General features: G+C 43.1%; 1 protein-coding gene across 9 annotated transcripts in view; it reads right to left on the bottom strand.

Moving 5' to 3' along the window:
• SMG7 (SMG7 nonsense mediated mRNA decay factor) overlaps window positions 1-20,913 on the bottom strand; it is a 55,665-nt gene extending 34,752 nt beyond the window's left edge. For 3 of the 9 annotated variants that reach the window (XM_075038666.1, XM_075038671.1, XM_075038668.1), the window contains exons 1-3: window positions 20,556-20,913; window positions 11,958-12,109; window positions 10,951-11,058 (exon numbers count right to left, since the gene is read on the bottom strand). In XM_075038666.1, the coding sequence (XP_074894767.1) occupies window positions 10,951-11,058; window positions 11,958-11,986 (137 nt within the window). In that variant the 5' untranslated portion in view covers window positions 11,987-12,109; window positions 20,556-20,913. Of the gene's footprint in view, window positions 1-10,950; window positions 11,059-11,957; window positions 12,110-19,778; window positions 19,899-19,925; window positions 19,984-20,555 lie in introns of those variants that run through there. The other 6 variants (XM_075038667.1, XM_075038672.1, XM_075038670.1 and 3 more) reach the window with 6 other exon arrangements.
• Window positions 20,914-21,381: the final 468 nt, after the last annotated feature.

The raw sequence follows: 21,381 nt of genomic DNA, 5'->3' as shown, positions 1-21,381 counted from the left end.
TTTGGCTCGCACTTTAAACACCTGCCAGTTGTGCAAACTTTTTATTTGAGCTGAGAACACACTCTGTGTTGCCAAAGCCATGAATCCTACTGAGAGGCTCAGCCCAAGCGGGACATGCAGTACTGCTCCAGCAAATTCTCCTCCAGGCAAAAAGACTCTACCCTTTAAAAGCCAAGAACTGCTACTCTGAAAATTACTTGTGCAGTACTTTCCACTATGTTAAGCACTAATCTTTGAAGGGGGAAATACAAATAGCACCACTATAAAGGCTTTCTTTTTATAAAGTTTTGACTAGCTGTTGCCCGGAGAATTTAGATGAAGAAAGCCTCAACCCCTACATCTGTGCAACTGCTGACAGATGCTCTGTAAACGCATAGCCCTAACAATATCTCTGGACCTGAACTTTCATCAAAACGTTTTTTTAGTACACCTTTTTTGGAAGACAATACTTACAGGCTTACAGAACAAGAGCATTTAGCACCAGTCTCTTCACTGGCTGTAAAGCAAACTGCCTTTTATATTTTATAAGCTTGCAACAAGCTACACTAAGGCGATTATCACTGTTTTAATAAAATGTATAGAAGTTATTTCAATACTTCCTAGAGGCCAAAGGAATTAGTAAAGTATGTCTAGCATTAGCATGCTCTGCTTCTCATTTCCACCTAAAACCAACTTTTATTTAAAACAGCTGAATCTACCATGGCTAAGCCAGGATAAGGGGGTAGCCTGGCTACTGAACTTGTTCTGCATCAGTGGCAAACTATTAGCACCTCAAGAGAAAAGATGCATTGCCTGTTCCTCGAACAGGTTTTACTGAAGAGCGGATGCCAATGCTCAGAGAGTCCTAGGTGGCACAAATCAGAGTTCACTGATAACGGCAAGAGTTCCTGACCATGCAAATGGCTCCTTGTATTGTAAAGCATCTTTTAACAAGCTTTTTTTGTCCATATATTTTCTTGCACTGCCTCATATTGAATTTGCATTAGAATGACTCATTCGGGTGCAAAAATACATTGCCTGCCAGCAGACCTGGTACAACTTGCTTACGCATTCTATCATTTCAAGAATATCCTCTGCCTCCTTGCCCAGTTGGACTCAGCCATTCAGTCTTCAAGTCAAGTTTCCCCAAGTTTATTGGTCCAAAGCCACATAAGCACAAACCATAGTTCAAAAAATCGTATTTCAAGCATCACTGTTAGATGATACAGCATTGTGATAACTGTTCTTTGTAATTTCCTAACCAAATATAAATGCAGCCCATGCTTTAGTTCAACTCAAAATTCAAATACAAAAGCCTTCCACTCAATTCAGTAAAATAGTTTGACAGCCAAACAAATTTTCATTTTATGCAAATACTTGAAAAGCTTCAAAACTTTAAAAGACAGTAGTAAGGACCTTCTTTTGATGTTACAAATGCATAACATATATTAAAATTTAAGTACCCACAGATGGCAAAGGGAACTTTTCTTCTCTTAAAAACCTGGCCATATATAAAGTCCAGTTTTGCTGTAACTCAGGGGAACTCAGACACTACATTTAGCCTGGAATGAATCACCGGATTTAGCAAAGGAAGGTAAAACAGACACATTTCATTTTTCCATTTTCAAGTTTTCACCATTCTTGATCAATTTAGTCTTCCCTAAGCAGAAAAAGAAACCAAATTGTTCCCCTTCAACTGATAAACACTACAGAAGCCCCACAAATATAGGGATGATTCTCCCACGCACATTTTAAAGTGTTTAAACCATCACATTGAGAGCCTGAAAGGCATATTGACAGATCATGTAGTAGCCCTTACACTTTCACACTAGGATGGGTTGCTTAATTTGCTCTTAAAATCCTACAAGAAAAGATCATACAACCTCCCTGGTTAACTATTCTATTGCTCAGTGATAGTCCAGAAGTTTTTTCTGAAACAACAACCTAAGGCCCCGCTGCTGCAAACCAAGTCCTCTCCGCAGCGCACCCAGCTGCCATGCAGAGCTCCTTATCACCACTTTTGTCTAACAGCCACTTGGAAAACCAAAGACTTAAATGCATACTCTGAACAACCAGTTCTCTCTTCCAGGCTAAAACGTCAACCTTCATAAATCAAGTTTTCTAATCCTCTTATTGCCACCCAATTTCAAACTCCATTCATGTACCACTAAACAGAAGGATCTATTTTACTGTTGCCCCCAAAACAGCTCATCTGTTTCAATACATATTCTTCAGTTCTGTTATAATTCAAAGCATGCATAATAACAAATTTTCAGTTCTGCGTACACCACGCTGCAGTTGTAAGAGGGTAATATCAGTTCTACAGAAGCACAGTTTTGTTAACAAGCTTCATTATCAAGCACAGAAAAGCAAATAAAATTAAGCCCACGTTTTCAACGCAGGAGTCTTGTGTTACCCAGCTAACACCCGCTATTTCTGAAAGTCCAACAGGTCAAAGTCAAGCTTCACTTACACCACACTCCTCATTTATGCAGTGAGGATGAGCCAGGCATGACCTGCTATGGCACGACAAGTTCTACAAAAAACGTGGAAAAACCCCCACCTCACAAAAAAAAAAGAAATCAACAAAAAAAACCCACACCAAAAACCACCCCACTGAACACGACACTGCTTTCCATCATGTCTAAAGGGGAACTCCACTCGGTTTTCCCCTGGCAGCCCTGAAGCATCAGCAGCTGTATCAGTTCCCTTATCAAATCTCAGTAACACAAACCCCCTGATAAGGAATTGAGGATTTTCAGTACTAGAATGGGTAATGAGTCCAGGCAGCTGGGCTTATAAAAGCAATCAGAATCCAAACTAAAAACCATATTAAATGGTCAGGGTAGTTTCACTCCAAGCAGGAATTTATATGCCTGCACTTCTCTTCCCTGGAGGTACGTGCAGAAAATGTCCTGCAATGAAAAGTGCCCACAGCCTAGTGAGCCTTAGCAGGAGGTGACTGATTCAAAGGCTCATCAAGGGCACTGCCAGAAAGTTTTCCTTCTTCTGAAACTGAATACGAAGATATAGAACATATATAAAATAAAAGTAGGAAATCTTTCATTTTGGGTAGGGAAGGTAAATTTTCCATGCTAGCATACTAAAAAGAAAGTCAAATACACTTAATACTTAAAACAAACTAATATTCTATTTTAATCATTCCAATACATGGCAAGGCTCACACCCAGAAGGAACTCCAAAGCAACATCCAGCAACTAATATTTTAGATTTTCCTCAAAGTAATAGTTAACTTCAACAAAAACTTATAATGGCCTCAGTGGGTTTCTTGTTTGTATTTAAGCACACCCATGCTGATCCAGGGCAGTGGAAAGCAGTAGAAAAGACTAACAGCACGGGCACTGAATATTCTACAGCAGATTTAGGGAAGAGTTGGTTTGCTCAGAAGCCCCTAAACACTGTACCCAAGACAGAATTCACATCTGGAGTTCAGCACTGAGCAAAAATTACTGTCTGATACAAGTGGCTGACAGTTTTATGGGAAATAAGCATTATTCCTTCCACTCCTAAGAGTAACCACTAACACTTGCTAAAATATAAAGCTTTATTAGCAGTTTTTAAAGACTCACTGGGCACTAATCCTTTACAGCTGGTACACTTTGCTAAAGGTTAGATTTTGAAAGATACAGAAATAACTCTGACTTCCCTGAACTATTTTGTAGACAGCAACTGTATCTCTAACTACAACCTCTCAAAGGGAAATATTTTCATAGCAATCTTGGGATTGTGCACAAACCTAGATTTTTATACCTGAGTAACAGTAACAGGGAACTTGCAGTTAAACTTCATCTTTGATATTTTCTTCACCTATTAATTCAATATCACCTGAATATAACAGGCTTCAGACAGCACCTCCAGTTAACAGCCTGACACATCCTTTTCCTGAAAGGGTATCTGGATGGAGTCAGGATTGTGCTGCAGTATAGGGAGTCCGATATAGATTTTACTTACTTATTTGTGTATAGACTTCACCTACTCACTTGTGCATCAGATATGTACTGTTTAACAACTTTTTTTAAGCAGCTTTATCTTTATTGAACAAGTTCTTAATGTTCCAAACTTGCAAGTGTTGCCACCTAATTTAAACTACCATAGTTTTTTCATAAAGTGCTGAAACCACTTGCTTCAGAGCAGGCAGGTTTTGGTGATGTCAGCTCTTAATGACGCAGCAAGAGATCTTCGGGCTGTGAGTCATCGAGTTAAATGCTCCATGTACCTTTGACACTGAAAGGACACTCTTCACAGATATGGCAACGAAAACCACCTTCAACAGTACTGCTTTATTGTCAATTTTATGTGCTAACTAGTTTAAAGCTTATTATTCCTGTTACAGGCAGCTGAAGCCAGCGTACAGCTAATTTCTTTGACCAGTGGCTTTGTCAGATTATAGCTGTAGATCAAAGCCACACAAACAATTAATTCAGCATCAGTGTAACTGCAAGTAAAAAAAACATCTCTGCAAACAGATGCTAAAGCAAGCAATCACTACCCGAATCCAAACCCTCTCCACAGGGAATCCTGCTCTATTACCTTCTTGTTCCCACCTCAGCTGAGAGGAATGGTGAGAAACGGGGACACAGAATAGGATTATTTTTTTAATCCCACCTTCCCCCTTTCTCCTAGTCCAGGCTCTATTAGAAGCAAGTCATAATAATCATCCTCAAAAAGCAACCACCAAAAGCAATCCTTTCCAAGTTTGATCAGAACTGACAATCCTCCTCCCTGGATAAGAGTAAAACTACCCTCGCAGTCAGCTTCATTCAAACTCATTTTTTTCCTCCAATTTACTTGAAGTCAGTTGCTTTGCCTCAAGATGTGCCCAAAGGTAAAAGCTACCCTAAGGGAAGTTTATATGTGCTTACTCTCCGATTTAACCTACAGGGAGGGAAAAACAAGTCTCCTACCCCGCTCAGGCTTCCAGTGTTCAGCTGTCTCCACCGAAGTTGCCACTAGCTCTCATTACAGCCTAGAGCTCACATAAAGCACAGGAGTGAGCCTGAGCCTTTTTAGAAGAGCAACGCTGCAAAAGTGAGCCTCAGAAATGGGATCCTGTCCCTACAGGCTGTCATTCAGGATCAGCAATATGCCTGTGTCTATTCCATAGAGTTCTAAAATTTGTCAGGAGAGTAACGTGCAAACTAAATACCCAACAATCTGTATTCTTCAATTCAAACAAAAATAGCTTGGAATAAATGTACAGTTTTAAGACTAGCTCAGGAAAGCTCAGCTGTGTTTTCCATAGTCACTGCTTTGTAAAGATATTTTAAAAATACTATGCTGTTCTTCAGCTTTTCATCTTGACCTACTACTTATCTGGAATTTTACTGGAGCCATAAGGGAGAAAACTAACCTCTAAATGGATGTTGCCCATGAAAGAAAAGCACAAGAACTCCAATCACCTTTACTTTGTTTACCTTCCAGAAGCTGACAGCGTCAGTCCGCAGGTAACCCTGACAGTGTTTTCAGTATAGAAAAATTAAGAGCAAATATGCAAATGTCTGGCACTTCAAGACATGGATATCTTTTCATATTTTAAGGAATATCTTTAAGTGAAAGTTTCTAATAGGAAACAGTCAGCAGATGAATACACTTATGGAATACTGTTTCCTTATCAGCATCCATACAGTAACACATCTACTGCATAGTCTGACAACACATCAGCTTTGCAGTTGACCTGAGAACAAGTCAATGGCAAAATGTTTCACATAGAATATATAATCTTTCTCTGTATCTCCTTAAACTTTGCGCTATCCATTGGTCAAGATAGTTTTTGAAAACTAAAGCAATCTTAAAGGTGTGAAGGCACAAAAAATTCTTCAAGATTGCCTTGCAATCCACTCAACCATTGACAGCCAGCTCCCTTAAAAATCTACAGATTTTGGAGAGAAAAATCAAAAAGCTCTGCTCACTCACTACCCACAATGAGGAACTTTTGGTAAGCACACAGAACGGTTATTACTTCTTATGACTACAGTGCTAAGCAGGATGTGAGAGGTTTGCATCTGAACTACCTTACTTCCCATGGTAATTCCCACAAGGTTTTGAGACTGAGCAAGGAAAAGCAATAGAATTACCTTCTGAACAAACAAACAAACTCTAAACAACAAGAACGCCCCCCCCCCCCAAATTATGCCCTTGTAATATTACTATCTTTGCTCTTTCAATTCTGCCCTGATTAGAGTGCACACAATACCAGGTTTCAGTTGTGATAAATACATTGTAACACTAGTACTCATTTGTTATATTACAGTTCTTAACACGAGTGAAGATTTTATCAAGTCAAGAGCTGGAAACTGCAAAAAATAGGTGTTAAAGTAAGTGAACATTATTTAACTTCTTTTAACAGCTTTTGCATTGTGAAAACCATGTCCAGAATTATGGAAAATGCAGAAATCGGAGCACTGAGATCAGATTCAGATGGATATCATCACATCAGTTTCAGAAAGTTATGCTATTTAAGTCAGCCTTGCAGCAGCCAGATCAGCTAAGGTCAGGCAGCAGATGCCAACCCTCCCTGGACATTGTATGAGATCCCCCAGGCAAGTGTACCACATTCAGTTCAAAGGCTGGTACTTACATAGTCAATTTAGTGACATACTCTTGCAAGACGGATAAAATATGCCCTCTCACCTGTCTGTGGTGCTGGAGAGCAGAGCACCTGCAGCTAGGAGTTAGTTACAAAGGTGACATACATTTCCCCTTGGGAAGTTCACCCCACTTTGCATGAAGAGAGCAATATTTGCAACCCTGTAAGTCCTGACTTTCAGCTTTAGTAGCTTCCTGCTGCCTCTAGCCTCCACTTATAGCTTGGGATATAAAACTGAGATCTTGCTGATTTTCAGTGTTTTCTATGGACCCCTTTCTTCTCAATCCCTGACTCTGAAATTACCCCTTGCCCAGCAGCAAACACTGATCCTTACACTCAGTCAAGCTGAAAATGACTCACCTGTACAGAGAAAGGAATTACCATTAAAGAGGATTCAGTTATTGGGATTTCAAGATACTGTCTTCCCTGCTGAGCAGCAGATGGAGAAAGAGCAAATATATTACACATTGCCATCAGAGGTGGCAAAAATAAAGCGCAAGTAACCTTTCATACTGTGCTTGTAGCAAGTTCACTACGATAGATACAGTGGAGTTCGGCATTTTGAACATGTGCTTTCCAAGCACTAACACTGAGATCTATGCCCAGATACTCAAGACCTTCATAAACACAGGGCCTAAAGCAAAATTATTGATATTTAAATTATTCACTGCAGTCATTCAACAATTGTATGAAGCTGGTTTTTGCCCAACCCCATTCATTTTATAAACTCACAATTATGTAAACATCACACAAAACACATATCTATGCACAAATGTGACATACCCAGAAGTTTTAAAATAGCTTTTAATAATTAAGAGATTTTTTCAGTCTGGAAGGACACTGCATGGTTTAGGCAAGCTATGACAAATAACACTCAGATTACATCTGAGTATGATCCTAATTGCAAGCTGCATCTTGGAAATTATTTTCAATTCTCCATCTTGAAACTAAATGCAAGCCACACTCTGAAAGCACAGCAATGGCATGAAGGCTGAACACCAGTCAGGGTGAACTATATTGGCCATTTATGATAATTAAATGGGTACTCAGTGCATCATTGCCAATAGTTTACAAGAGTCTCATTAGCTGCTTCCCATTCTCTATCAGAAACACATAGGCAACACTGTTCTGAAACATACTTACTTTTCAACTAGAGAATATTCAAAGAATTATTTTCCCCAAAAAAGTATGGAAATAAGAAAAAGTAAGAGGTGGAATCCTCTACCACCACAGGTTTAATGCAGCTCTATCAAATACAGTAATTTCTAATGGAAAAAAAACCCCACCAAAACCCAGCACCAAACCAAAAAAACACAATCATTAAATTATCACCTCAAACCACACAACCAGCAATATTCACCACATATTTCAGCAAAAGTATAAACATGACACAAGGTACCAAGGATACATGTTTGAGCTGCATGGAGCTATGGGAAGGAGAGTTTGTTACTGAACCTCAGACTCAGCTTCTGTTTTATCAACACACAACTGTCCCGTAGTCCTCTGCTCTTGGTTCTCCTCAGTTTGCGAGCATCTCATCCAGATGGGCTGTCCGCCACAAAACCCAAGAGTCCACCACCAAAACACACGTACTCCTGGAACATGTAAAAGTTACTCTCCTGTCTGTGTTCAGCTGAAGGAGAAACCTATGACCAATCCAACCAGCTCAGATCTAGCAAATTTTATTAGCTAACAAGGAGTGAAGCAGCATGGATACGCTACTACGAGTACTGCTCCTCTCTAGGAACGGTGTAGCTTGAAGCTTTTGAGCCCTGTTGAACACAAATGGGTCCTGAGGAAAAGCAACCTGGCTGAAGTGGTGCAGCTCACTCGGCTGAGTCCGGCTGATCTCCACAGCTCTGCTTGCAGCAGGTCCAAACTGCCTTCGAACAGAGGTGCCACCACCGCAGCCACTGCCCTGCAGAGCACTCTCAGGTACTGCCAGTTAACCAGTTACCTACCTTTCCCATTTAAAAAACTAATGAATTGGTTAGGGGCAAGGCAAGTGTTTGAACAAATTTCTAACTTCCAAGGTTAATCCTGCTTTTAGGGATTAAACTTTTTTATAAAAATAATTTTATTTCAAATTTAAATCTCAATACCTTAGCTGCAGAACTAAAAAGGACTGTGTCTTAGAAGTTCACACAATGTTCAGCCAACTACAGATCAGTATCTGCTTTAGGAATCACGTATGGAAAATTTTTTGGGTTTAGCACATCTTTATTGAACATAAACCAAACTGCAGTTTTCCAGACTACAGTCTCCCTTTCAATAGTCAGACCAGATTGTTCATTACATTCATTTTACCTTCTGCAATGGCTGAGGAACAGACTCCATAGCAATAGACTAACTAACACATCTGGCCTGAAGATCAAATCTTGAGGCTGGAAAGGACCTCAAAAGATTATGTAGCCCATTCACTCCCCCGATGTTATTCCTGACAATCATTTGCAATGCTTGTTTTTTAAGTCCTCCAGAGGCGGATACCTCCATACCGCAAAGCAGCCTACCCCAGCCACCTTGCTAAACCATTTCCACATGGCACTATGTCTTGCCTTAAATAATCACAGTATGCCTTGGTTTCACCCACTCTGGCTCCTTCCTCCCACCAAATCCCTCAGCAAACATCACCAGCCTCGCTCAATGCACCACTACCTCCATAAGGTGGTAAAGACACAGGGACTGTCCTCACCTGGTTAGACTGAGAAGGCATTTTCTGAATCTTTGCTGCATATTAAGCAAGAATGGATGATGCCGGGAAAAGATTCAGCATGTGACTACACAATTACTGATTATTAACTTAACACTTGTGCATTACTCAGGTTGCACAAGCCAACTCAGCCCTGGCATTTCACTTTGCAACCACAATAGCTTGGATCTCATAATCAAATGCTTTGTATAGTATACCAGCATGTCCAAAACAAATTTTAAAATAGAATAATTTTGGCACTGTATTTCAGCATTTGACAATAAAGCATGGAAACTACGTGAATCATGCTGCTCTAACCCCAAAATCTGAAATCCATATGTTCAACAGCATTTTCAACCATACGAATAAAATTTCCTGGAGCTGAATCTTTAAAGGCACAAAGATCTTGTCTTTCTGATCTGTCATTCCTAAAAAGACAAGACACTCTTGGGCCACGTCACTTAACAAATCAGCACAGCAGTTTCTAGTTTCGGAGTCCTCAAAGAACTGTTTCAGGAATTAATAGAATCAGTTATACATAATAGAAAATACCTTTTTTGTAACCATCTTTAATGCAAAGTGTACAGCATTTTACCTGATTTTAAAAGAGCATCCCAAATTCTGACTAAATAATGTAATGTTACAGGTAGACAGATCACTTTTTTTAGTGTTCATTTCTGCCTAGCTGTCTATAATGGAAGCTACCAAAATAGTCTGTACTTGCACAAGCAGCATCAGCAAGCATTTTACACCTTCATTAGAAAGATACTGGAAATGTCTTTCCAGATAGTTTCAAGCTTTAGATGTTATTTTAGTCCTTGATATCAAAACCAGGAGAAGATGAGTACTTCAGCTGAAGCTGGACTGTACACCCAGCAAGCCACAATCCCCTGCAACTGTCTTTGCCCCAAGCTCCATAACTCCTACAGCCTACCTCAAAACAAAATCTCTAGAATGAAAGAGTCAGGCTATGTTCAAACCGGGTGGAGAAACTCCCAGAAGTTCATGCCCTAGCATAAGCTATGCGACCTGCTCCTAAATTAAGGCCTTCTGTATTAATTCAAATGAATGTTGACAATGCATATTCAGCATTTTACCACTTCTTTTCTAGTTAAAAATTTCACATATATGTTCAACTTCATGCATATTAATGGTATTAAGACAAACTGAAACACCTTCTAGATTTTTATTGTAAGTTTACTCTGCATCTTTTAATAATTTATTTTATAATCATCAATCCATGTAGAAAGCTCACCTTTTTCTTCATATTGAAGTAACATTTCCTCTATTTTACTTAGTAACTGCAGCAAGATGTTGGAGTTCTAAGAGCTACAGTTTTCATGTTTTTATACATTCAGTGGGTTTTTTCTTTAGACACTATTCTTATTGCCATTCACAAAAACCAGACCCACTAGTATATTGGCTTTTTCCAGGGAATAGCTGGCTAGATCAAGCCTCTACCTCAGAAATTTTGTCACAGCATTGTCCTCGACAAGTATTTACACTACTTCAAGACAGACAACTAGCACCTATTCAACAGACAAAAGTCTCGTCCCATCCTTCTTTCTCCCCCTCTTCATAGGTACAGATGACTAGCATTTCTACTTTAAGGTGTTATTATTAGGCTAGTCTGGAAAAGCTACCCTGAAGACCCCTCTTAATGGCTCAAGTGTACCTCAAATTAAGAGCACAAACGGTCAATGGCACTGCCAAAATCAGTACTGACTGCAGAAGGAACTGAAGCTGGAGGCTGTCAAAGGTTCCTTGCTGGCTGCAGGAAACCCTGGTTTAAAAAAAGATTATCACAGTCACAGCTGTTTGACACAGCAATATCCACATGCTTTCTTCAAATCACAGTGAGACTAAGACAGGACATGGCAAAGCAAATACCAGGAGACTTTCATTGCAACAGAAAGTACAGTAACAGAATTTATAGGATTATCATAAAACAAAGGGGAAAAAATATTCTTCCCAACAGATTTATTGAAAATTCTTTTCCTTCTCTTCCTGACAACACCTGTAAGGAAGTCAAACTGTGATAAATAATGTAGCACAGACCACTGGGGAGTCCAGGGGGCCCTAGAATAGGCTGGCTGCAAACAAACTGCCCTTTGCTGTAGCCTGATCAAATAGGAACAACTATCAAGGCCTCATTAAATCAAAGCACCAAGAAGACCAAAGTCAGTCTTGAATAAAGATTCTTGATGCCCAAAAGATCCATTTTACTGCATCCAAACAAAAAGTCTAATCTCTGCCTAAGGTTCTATAAAGTAATTTAAGAAATTTTCCCCAAGTTCATTTAGCAGAATCAATCTTAAACGTTTCACTGGAAATAAATTCAGAATTAATTTCTCACTTCGTAACAGCTAGAGAGCAGCTCTCTGAGATAATTCAGCCATACGACAAGTGGGGCCTGCAGACTCAAAACAGACAATGCTTCAGAGGGCGGGGGAGAGGAAATAAAATAAAAATCGGCTTACACATACCAATATTAGATGAGGCAGAAAACTGTTCAATAGGGCTAAGCACTAGGGGATACTTGCAACACCACAGACAATGAAATTAAAATATGAGAAATAGACTGCTGATGTATTAGAGACATCATAAGCACTTTCAGAAAAATGACATTTCTTTTCCCTAAAGGTGGAAGAGAAAATTAACTCTAGCAGGACTCCGAAGTACCTCAAGGGTATCTCTGATTTGAGTCCCATCAGTGAAATTCAGTCTGTCGCCCACGGCTGTGTAACAATCCCAAGAGACTCCTCAGCCTTCTGGTTCCTTATGATAATCCCTTGAGTGCAGAAGCCAGTGTGAATAATCCGAGAAAAGTCCTACTGGAATACAGAAAGAAGAGAAAGCAGGCCTAATGTTACTCAAAAAGCTCTTATTCCACCCCAACTCACAGCATTACATTGATCTGAATAGGTAGCTGCTGATTTATCTCAGAAGAATTGAAATACACAGCAACAGAACACTGCTTAAGCCATTTCCCCTTTGTTGTTGTCTACGAAGTCCCCAAGCTTACAAACAGAAGTTCTTCTTAAACTCAAATGGGAAGAAAAGCTGTGGCCAGACAAGTCTAGAAACATGGCCTAAAGGCAGGACTCAGAGCACAGCTGCACAAGTGGAAGCTGGTGATGAAACCAGTACAACTGTAGAGCTACATTCAACAAGATACTGCATGCAACACCATGAGTGCTCAAGAGGCACATACATAAAAAGCCACCAGCCCTCCCTCCTCTATGAAACAGTGAGAAACTATGGCCCACAAGTCAGCTCCATGATTCCTCATGTCACTCCACAATAAACATTGTTAGCCCTCTATTTTCACTGCAGTAAGATGGAGAATTAGAGTTAAGATGCCATACTCCATACTCCTCCCTGAGCACAGGAAAACTTATGCTTTACCAAACACCACTGAAATCTATGACCTCTCTAGTAATAAACTTTAAGAAGTACAGGACCAAAGTATGCAAATCTGCTAATGATTTAAGGAAACAAATCTGTGGTTTTATTCCCCTCCTGCTTGACAGCAGCTGTGCAGCTTTCAAGTGAGATGAGGACAAGCCTCAAGTTCAAAGTAATAAAAGCAGTAACTAATGTCCTCCCACATACACTCCTTACACATTATAGCTGCATTCCTTAACTGCTCTTCCACCATTCCTTACTCTGAGGAGTCTGCTCCTGCTAGTGGATCTCTACTGGTGTTGTGAAGACCCAATGGCAGTCGTAAAGGACCTTGTCCTGGTTTTGGCTGGGATAGAGTTAATTTTCTTTCTAATAGCTGGTAATGTTTTGGATTTAGTATGAGAATGATGTTGATAACACACTGATGTTTTTAATTGTTGCTAAATAGTGTTTAGACTAAGTCAAGGATTTTCCAGCTTCTCATGCCCAGACAGCAAGAAGGCTGGAGGACCACAAGAAGTTGGGAGGGGACACAGCCAGGACAGCTGACCCAAACTGGCCAAAGAGATATTCCATACCATGTGATATCAGGCCCAGTATATAAACTGGGGGGAGTTGGCCTGGGGGGGCGCAAATCACTGCTTGGGAACTAACTGGGCATCAGTCTGCAAGTGGTGAGCAACTGTATTGTGCATCACCTGTTTTGTATATTCCAATTATTTTATTATTATTGTTGTTGTCATTTTATTATTATCATTTTTTTTTTCCTTTCTGTCCTATTAAACTGTCTTTATGTCAACCCATGAGTTTTACTTTTTTTCCCCAATTCTCTCCCCATCCCACTGGGTAGGGGGGAAGTGAGCGAGCAGCTGCATGGTGCTTAGTTGCTAGCCGGGGTTAAACCACAACAGACCCTTAAAAGTCTACAACCCCCAGCAGCTCCTCATCCAACCAAATCAGCAAACTATCCTCTCCTCCTTCCCCAGCCACCATGCACTCAGACCTGCTATTACTCCTCTTCCATACTGATTTTTGCTGGCTGAGCAGCACAGGGAAGATGCCAAGGCACCTGTCCATCAAGTCTTCTCCCATGAACCCAAGCAATCCTGAGCAGTGACTGCAGCCAGCCTTTTCTTCTCAAGTGGGAAGCACCAAGATATCTGAAAATGCGTGCAATAGCCAGTGTGGCAAACTGAAAAGCAGGGCAGCTTCACATTCCATATAGAATGATGGAAATAAAGCTTTAAGTTGCTTGAGGTAAAAGTTAGCAATACAATTCAAGTGCCCAGATCAGCTTATTTGGAGGCAAAAAAACATCTCACTGGAGCAGGCTAGAGTTACTTCTTATAAAACTGATATGTGGAAGATAAACTCTTAGGACAGAAGGAACAGATTTTATGAGTAGCTTGAATATCACACATGCTTTACATTGAGCACTTAAATAAAATAGCTAAGCATTCATTAAGCAATTTTTAACAGGCAAATGTATATTACCATGCATCAAAATGAAGAAACTCAGCAAAAACCCTCCAAACCCCTATATTCAGGGAAGGGGACAGCCTTCTGAAAATGCCTTGCTGCAGCTTAAGTGCCCCATCAAAACTTCAGATAAGCATCACCTGGTTTCACTGCCACAACAGAACCTTCTCCTTTTCAATAAAGATCAAACTACATTGGAACATGCAGGTTAGAACAAGAACTAATTGCTACAAGAATCATCCCTGCCATCAAAAATAAATACAGCTGTAACTTTACTTACACTAACCTGCACTTCTAGGTCACTGGAACAGTGTTTTGCAAGTAACCTCAAAGCACAGCACAAAGAAAGCCCGGTAACAGCATCCAAAATAAGCTGTGTTCTGCAGCAAGAAAGAAAAAAAAAAGGGGAGACTCTCAGCCCAGACTGAAAACAGGGGTACTCTTTGCGACAGTGATACCAGCTACATTCTCTATATATTATATTCTCTCTATATATTCTATATATAGCTACAGTTATATTCTAGGAGATGAGGCATTATTTACTAGTGTTATGGGTCAGTGAGTACTTTAATGATAGCGAGCGCTAGCACTAGAAGAAGCAGTCCCACCCTGCCCTTACTATTAGTCCCTCATTCTTGTTGCACACAGCCTCACTCCTTTGGTCAGCATGTGTGTGGTAACATGATGAATGGGATCAGGAAATCATCTCAGGCTAAACTCCGCGGGTAAAAAAACAAAACAAAACCAGTTTTAACCTAGTGTAGTTCCCCAATCCAGTTCACTGAAGACCTGGCCATAAACTTACGCCATCAAACCAGGGCTGAGGGTGAGAGGAAGAGTGACAAACTTCTGTCAGGAGCAGTTCAAGTTTAAAACACCCTTTGTCTATATGGCCAAGCTTTTGCCAAGTACTAAGCAAGCAGGGTCAAGTTCTCTGATTATTGCAGCCCTCTTCCCTCTGGCACGCATTCATACATAGTCACCTTCCTGCCAGTCCCTCTACCAGAAAAATATGCCCACCACCTGCTAAACTGCACATGCATTCCAATCCTCGCTATTAACTCCATACAGAGGAGCAAACTGAAACTCCATGCACAGAAAAGCACACGCCACGGCTGACGTGAAACTCTGCACGTGCTGATTTACACCAGCTGAGCTCTGCCTGCTTCTCTCTCAACAGGCACACTCATGTGGATCAGTCTAACTAGCTAACTTTGATAAAGTTAATGGCAACAATCAACTCTGAGACTTCTATCCCTCTGTCGAAGACTGCTAAAATTTCTTAAAGCCATTTGAGAAAGAGGAGAAAAAAAGGTGATAAGCAGTACATTTGCACAAGCCTTGTTTCCTTAGGAATCTAGGCTTGAAAAAAAGTATCAGAACTATGATAGCACGCTCAGCCAACTTGTGACTTTAGCACAAGTTGACCCTGGGTGGCAGGATGCTCAATAATCCAAATCCCCATGACAGGAAGAAGGGAGTAAGTAATAGCTGCCCAGAGACCTGAGGGGTACGGTGCGTGTCTTGGGGCTCTCAGCAAGATGAATTTCCTTCAGCAGAAAGCTCAGAGGAGAACTGCTTAACATTTTTATTGTCATTCTTTTTACTTCATAGGTCACCACAAAACCATTGTTGATCAGTAATAAGTAGTAATCATCATCAGTCTTATTTGCCTTTTTAAACCATTACCCTCAGCCTTAAAGAATAAGAATAAGTGTTGCTCATACTAAATATTGGCAGCAATTCTAGTTATCAAATGTTAGAAACACCTTGTATGGTTAAAAAAAAAAAAAAAGGTGAGAGGAAGAGTGACACCACCCACTCATACTCATTACAAGAGAGACAAAATAAGAAGGGACACTTTCCCTTTATGTTCCCCCAAAGAAAACACTGTGCTATGAGGTGCCTCCTGAAAGGCCAACACAGTATTTCATCTCTCCACTACTCTTCCCCTGTTTAAAATTCAAGAGTAAACAATGTATGAAAGTAGCATTAATCATTTCAGAACATAAAAAAGCTGGAGGGAATACTTTCCAAGACTGACTGGTCTTGTTCAGATAGCAAGGCAAATCAAGAAAGATGCGGATCAACTGGAGCAAGGTCCGCAGAGGCCCCCAGGGCAGTCAGAACTGGAGCACTTGCATTTGGGACTGGAGGAGAGGCCGCAGGAGTGGGGCTTGGTCAGCCTGGGGCAGGGAAGGCTTCAGGGCACCCACAGCAGCCACATGCCTGCGGGGAAGGGATCGAGAAGATGGAGCCAGGCTCTCCACAGTGGCATGTGGTGGGAGGATGAGAGACAATCGGTGTAAGTTAAAAATATGAGAGGTTCAGGCTGGATGTAAAGAAAATCTTTTCCATCAGGAGGACAGTCAAGGAGTAGCACAGGCTGCCCCAAAAGGCTGAGCTGTCTCCATCCTTGGAGGTTTCCAAGACCTGAGTGGATCAAGCCCTGAGCAATCTGGTCTGACCCCAGAGCTGCCCCTACTTTGAGCAGGAGGTTGGACAGGCACCTCCTGAGGTCACCTCCAGCCCAGTTACATTGTGATTCTATGAACTCCAGGAAGCACACTGCAGGCACACGTTACAAGATTCTCTATTAAGAAGTCATATTTACTAACTTTTTCCTCCAAATATTCTCAAGATAATTAAAAAGCTGACTCTGCCTGTCTCACTGAGACTCATTCTGGGTTTCAAACAGTATTCTGGTTTGTGCCTTTCCAGCACTGACAGAAACCAACTCTACATCATCCTGATCAGAATCAGTACCAGAACATGCTCACATGCACAGACTGCAGCACTAAATTACTTCTGCTCTACCCTCCTCCATTAACAGTGAAGAAACACTGCAAGAGGTGTGTCACGGACTGGCAGACAGCAAAGGAGCAACCATGAAGAGACACAACAGATGCAGAAGTTAATGGAGCTACTGATGAGTCTTTGAAAAGAGAGCCACAATTTAAATTATTAAAGCAGTCAAACCTTTAATGAAGTTGGTTATAGCCTCATCATAAGACTACAGGAAACTACCTACTGGTTTGTCAGCACTAGAATTTCTAAGCAGTGTTCAAGCCCTGTAATTCAAGCACTTTTTATTCTATGTTTACGGAGTGCTAAAAGCCACAATTTACCAGGGTAATGTGACATTTAACTAGTAACTAGAGTTCGCATCTTTGTGAAATGCAATTGAGACACTCGTATCTCAGTCAAATTGCTAAACTTTTTAATCCAAGTTATGTTTTGAACATTAACATATAAAATTGGCAATGAAGATCATTTCCTTAAAGTGAACCAACGTGGACTAAAGCTCAATACTGTCTCATAAAAAGGATGCACTTGGAAGTTTCTGTGGTATTATGCTAGAAATCCTACCTGTAGTGATATTTTGCTTAAAAGTGACATCTTCTGTACCTAGCAGGATATGCAAAATGTTTACTGTAAGATGACTGCCCCACAAGATTAATTTGATTTATGGGGAGTACTTGTAGATTCCCAGAGCTGTAGAGATGGTATGGGTACAAATTTTTAGCCAGATGAGACAAACACGTTCACCTAAACGAGAGGTGCGAACCATGCCTCTTTTTCCTAAGAGCTCTTTGAAAGAACCTTCAGAAAGGTCTACTCACCTGACCAGATATAATGCAAATCTTTGAAAAGTGACTCAAACAATGACCAGAGAGAATTATCTAAGAAACTGGATGGGACAGAATACACTCCACTACTCTTGAAAGGTGACCTTGAAAAGTATAAGATTAGGAAAGCAAAAATCCCAACACTTTCTTATAAGATATGAAGATGACTTACAAACAGACTCTCCTGCAACTCTTTAAAAGACTTGGTACATGAAGTCTGACCTTTGATCACTCTGGAAGTGTAGGAGTCTCAGGTGTTTTGCAGTTCTTGCACTTTGATTGAAGGGGTACAATCTTTTAAGGACAGCGTTTTAAAACAGTTGATTCCGGTACATTATACAGAAAGCAAGAGACTGGTAGTGGAGGAGTTAAGGCAGTCCAGCTAAAAGACCTTTCTTCCCTGCTCATTTTTTAAGCGTCTCGATTCTTGCAGAGTCATTATTTCACTAGTTATTCAACCATTATGTGGTCACCTTAGAAATTCAGCTCTCTTCTGTCTAAACTTCAAATATAGAGAAAGATTTCTCACAAAAACTTTCCTGTCCCTCCATAGTTTTAAGATGATGAAGACGAGCAGAGACTAATTGCTCCACATCTTCTTTTGGCACAATATTAAGTTGCCCTTTCATGTAATTATACTTTTGCCTATTTATTCCTTCATCATTACACTCGGATTGAGCTTGTAATGCTAGACTAAGAAGGAGGATGCCCTCCTCCTTAAGGCAAAGGACTAGCAAAACTGGCTCTGAGAGTCTGAGGTTCTATTCCCAGTTCTCTTTATGAGCTTGGGCTGCAGTAATCTGCAGCTCAATTTCTGCCCTATGCAAATCAAACAATTTAAATATACACTCCGTGGAAGTAAAAACCATTTCACAGCTTTTAAGGAAACCGCCCCCGAGCTTACCCCAAATGTTCTTTAGAAGGAGAAGGTGAAGATTACTGACTACAAAGTGCTTGAAAAGTTTGGAAGGGGGAGTGTCCTGTTGTGGTTTTTTTTTAGGAGATAAGGTTCTTGGTGACAAAGACAGGAGTCATTACTTGCAATACTTTAGTGCCCAGATGCTTCAGTCTCCTTGTATTAGGCACAATACAAACAAAGCAGGCGGAGGGGGGAGTGATAAAGGTCCAGGATGAGCTATGGTGTTGGAGGAACAAAGCTAGGAGAAATAGGTGATTACTGCCCACATGGCTGCAAGCAAGGAGGGTCTCCAGCTTGGTACAGCAGAATACATAATGCTAATAAAGAGGCCAGTGGTGCAGGAAGGCAACCGGGGCAGGACAAGCACAACTTCAGCAGTACTGCCTTGTAAAGATGCAAGGCAGCTGAAGACTCGTAGTCATAGGGAGGGAGAGGGGAAGAAGAGATTACAACATTATTAAGACATATACTAAAATACAGAAGCAAGTCTTTTACTGGTAGAGGAGAGCTAATAATAAGGCACTTAAGAGCTTTTTCCATAATGCAGTAGGAAAGAAAGAATGAAGAAGTTTCTAAGACAGCATAGGTTAGCAGCCTGACAGAGAAAAAGGCTCATAAACTCACTATTAGAGAAGGGATTACTACTTTTTTTTTTTTGTCTTTTCCAAAAAGATAAACTTGAGTCAGGATCTGGACTACCAGAAGGAGGCAGACAGAGATACAAGACAAGATGAGGAGGAAGGGGAGGATTTGGAGAATCAGTAAGGGGAGGCAGCTGAAGTGTTTCAGAACCCTGGATAGAAAGTGTTTTGGAAATATAAAAACCTCCTTGAATTCACTCCTTAGAAATCCCTCCCAAGTCCTGAACTCTTCAGAAAGAGCGTGCATGCCCTTTTGGCACATCTACACTTTTCCCAGGAGGTGCTCTGGAAGGGTTGGAGGGGGACAACACGTGAGGGTTCACACGATATTTAGCATTTTACACCTACTGAAAACCCACTTGTATCTCGATGCTCCTTTCCAAAATTACTAAAGAAAGAGCGTTTCACACCCAAAAGCTAAGTTTACCCAAAAGCCTATCAAAGTTCTGCTCATGTCAATGTGAGGCATCTAGGGTTCTGGACTTCAGGGACTCAGGAGCATTTTCGTTCAGCAAAGCATTTCAAAGAAGCATGACCCCAGCAGACTCGCTTCTCCCCCGAGCCCTCAGCTGACCGTCTCCAAAACCGATCAACTAAGCCACGACAGAGGACTTCCAGCAGGCCGCGGGCTGACTGGCGAGGGCTGAGACGCAACTCCTGCTACTCCCATTCTGCCAGAGCACCTCACGGGGCTGCGAGCCCAGGTTTCGCTTCACCGCTGGGGTCAAACTCCGCAGTCGCTCCGCAGTGGCGGGTTATCACGGCACCTACTCGAAAGGGGCTGGAGAATTTCGTCAGGGAAGCCGGTGGGCTCCCCTTCCCTCCCCGAGGCTCCAAGGCACCGGCTTGACCTTGCTGAGGAGCCCTCGCCGCGCCGGGCCGCCCTCGGCAAACCGGCAGCCCGGGCCACCCGCCTGCGGGTACGCGGTTCCGTCCCGCCTCGGCCCCCGCTCCCCGCCAGCGGTGTGGGGCTCGGTAACGTGGCGGCCGGGTCCCCCCCCCTCTCCTCCTCCTCCCCACCCCTCCCCGGTCACATTCCCCTCACAGTCCCGAGCTCCTCGCTGCCGCTGTGAGGCCTCCTCACGCCCGAGGGGACCACGTCCTCCCGCTCCCCGCCGCCTCCAGGGCCGCTGGCCGCGGCCTCACCTCGGAGCAGGCGGCGATCCCCCCCCCCCGGCCTCACTGCTTCCCGGCCGGCGCTCACCGGAGATACTGCGCACACAGCAGGCTCATCCTCCGCTGCTCGCCGCCCCGTCCCGCCGCGGGTCTCACAGCCCGGGCCGGCCTGCCGCTCCCGCGCCGCCGCCGCTGCTGCTACCGCTGCCGCCTCCGGCCGCCGCCGCCATCTTCCCGTGCAGGGCCTGCCGCCGCGGGGGAGGGGCGACAGGAAGGAAGGGGCGGGGGTGTCCCCGCTCTGCGCTCCGGCCGGGCAGAGACGGCCCGCGCCCCGCCGGCCCCGGCAGCGCCGGTCCCAGCAACCTCAGCGGCCCCGGCAGGCCCCGGCAGCCGCCGCCGCTCGCTCGCCCGTCCTCCCGCCGCCCCGCTGAGGCGCCCTGACCCTCCCGCCGCGCTGTCCGCGCTTCCGGGCCCAGCCCCGCCCCCACCGGCACTTCCGGCGGCGCCACCGGCAAACCCTTCCCCCGCGCCTCCCCCTCCCCGCCGACCCGCGGCGGCGCCCGCCGATTGGCTCGCCTGCTGCCATAGCAACCGAGGGGGCAGCGGGGCGTCGTCACGGCAACGGCGGCGCCTTCCCGCCCGCCGGTGCCGGTGCCGGTGCCGGGCCTGGGCCTGGGCCTGCAGCCGCCCCGTTAAGCGGCCGCTCCCTCCCCGGGCCCCTCGCAACGGCGCCTCGTTTTATCAGATTCCCCTCCACGGAGCTCGGGGAGGCGAGAGGGTCGGCTTGCCGAGAGGCGGTGGCCCACGGCGCTGTGGGGGAGCCCCTGTCCCTCAGCGCGAGGGCGGCGGTAGCGGCCCCGCGCTTTCCTGACAGAAAAGGTTTTAGTGGGAACAACGCTAATAGGCCTGGACCT

This window comes from Buteo buteo, chromosome 10, assembly GCF_964188355.1.
Source record: "Buteo buteo chromosome 10, bButBut1.hap1.1, whole genome shotgun sequence".
NCBI lineage: Eukaryota > Metazoa > Chordata > Aves > Accipitriformes > Accipitridae > Buteo > Buteo buteo.
The sequence above is the reverse complement of the archived record's forward strand: the minus strand, read 5'-3'. Positions and strand labels throughout refer to the sequence as shown.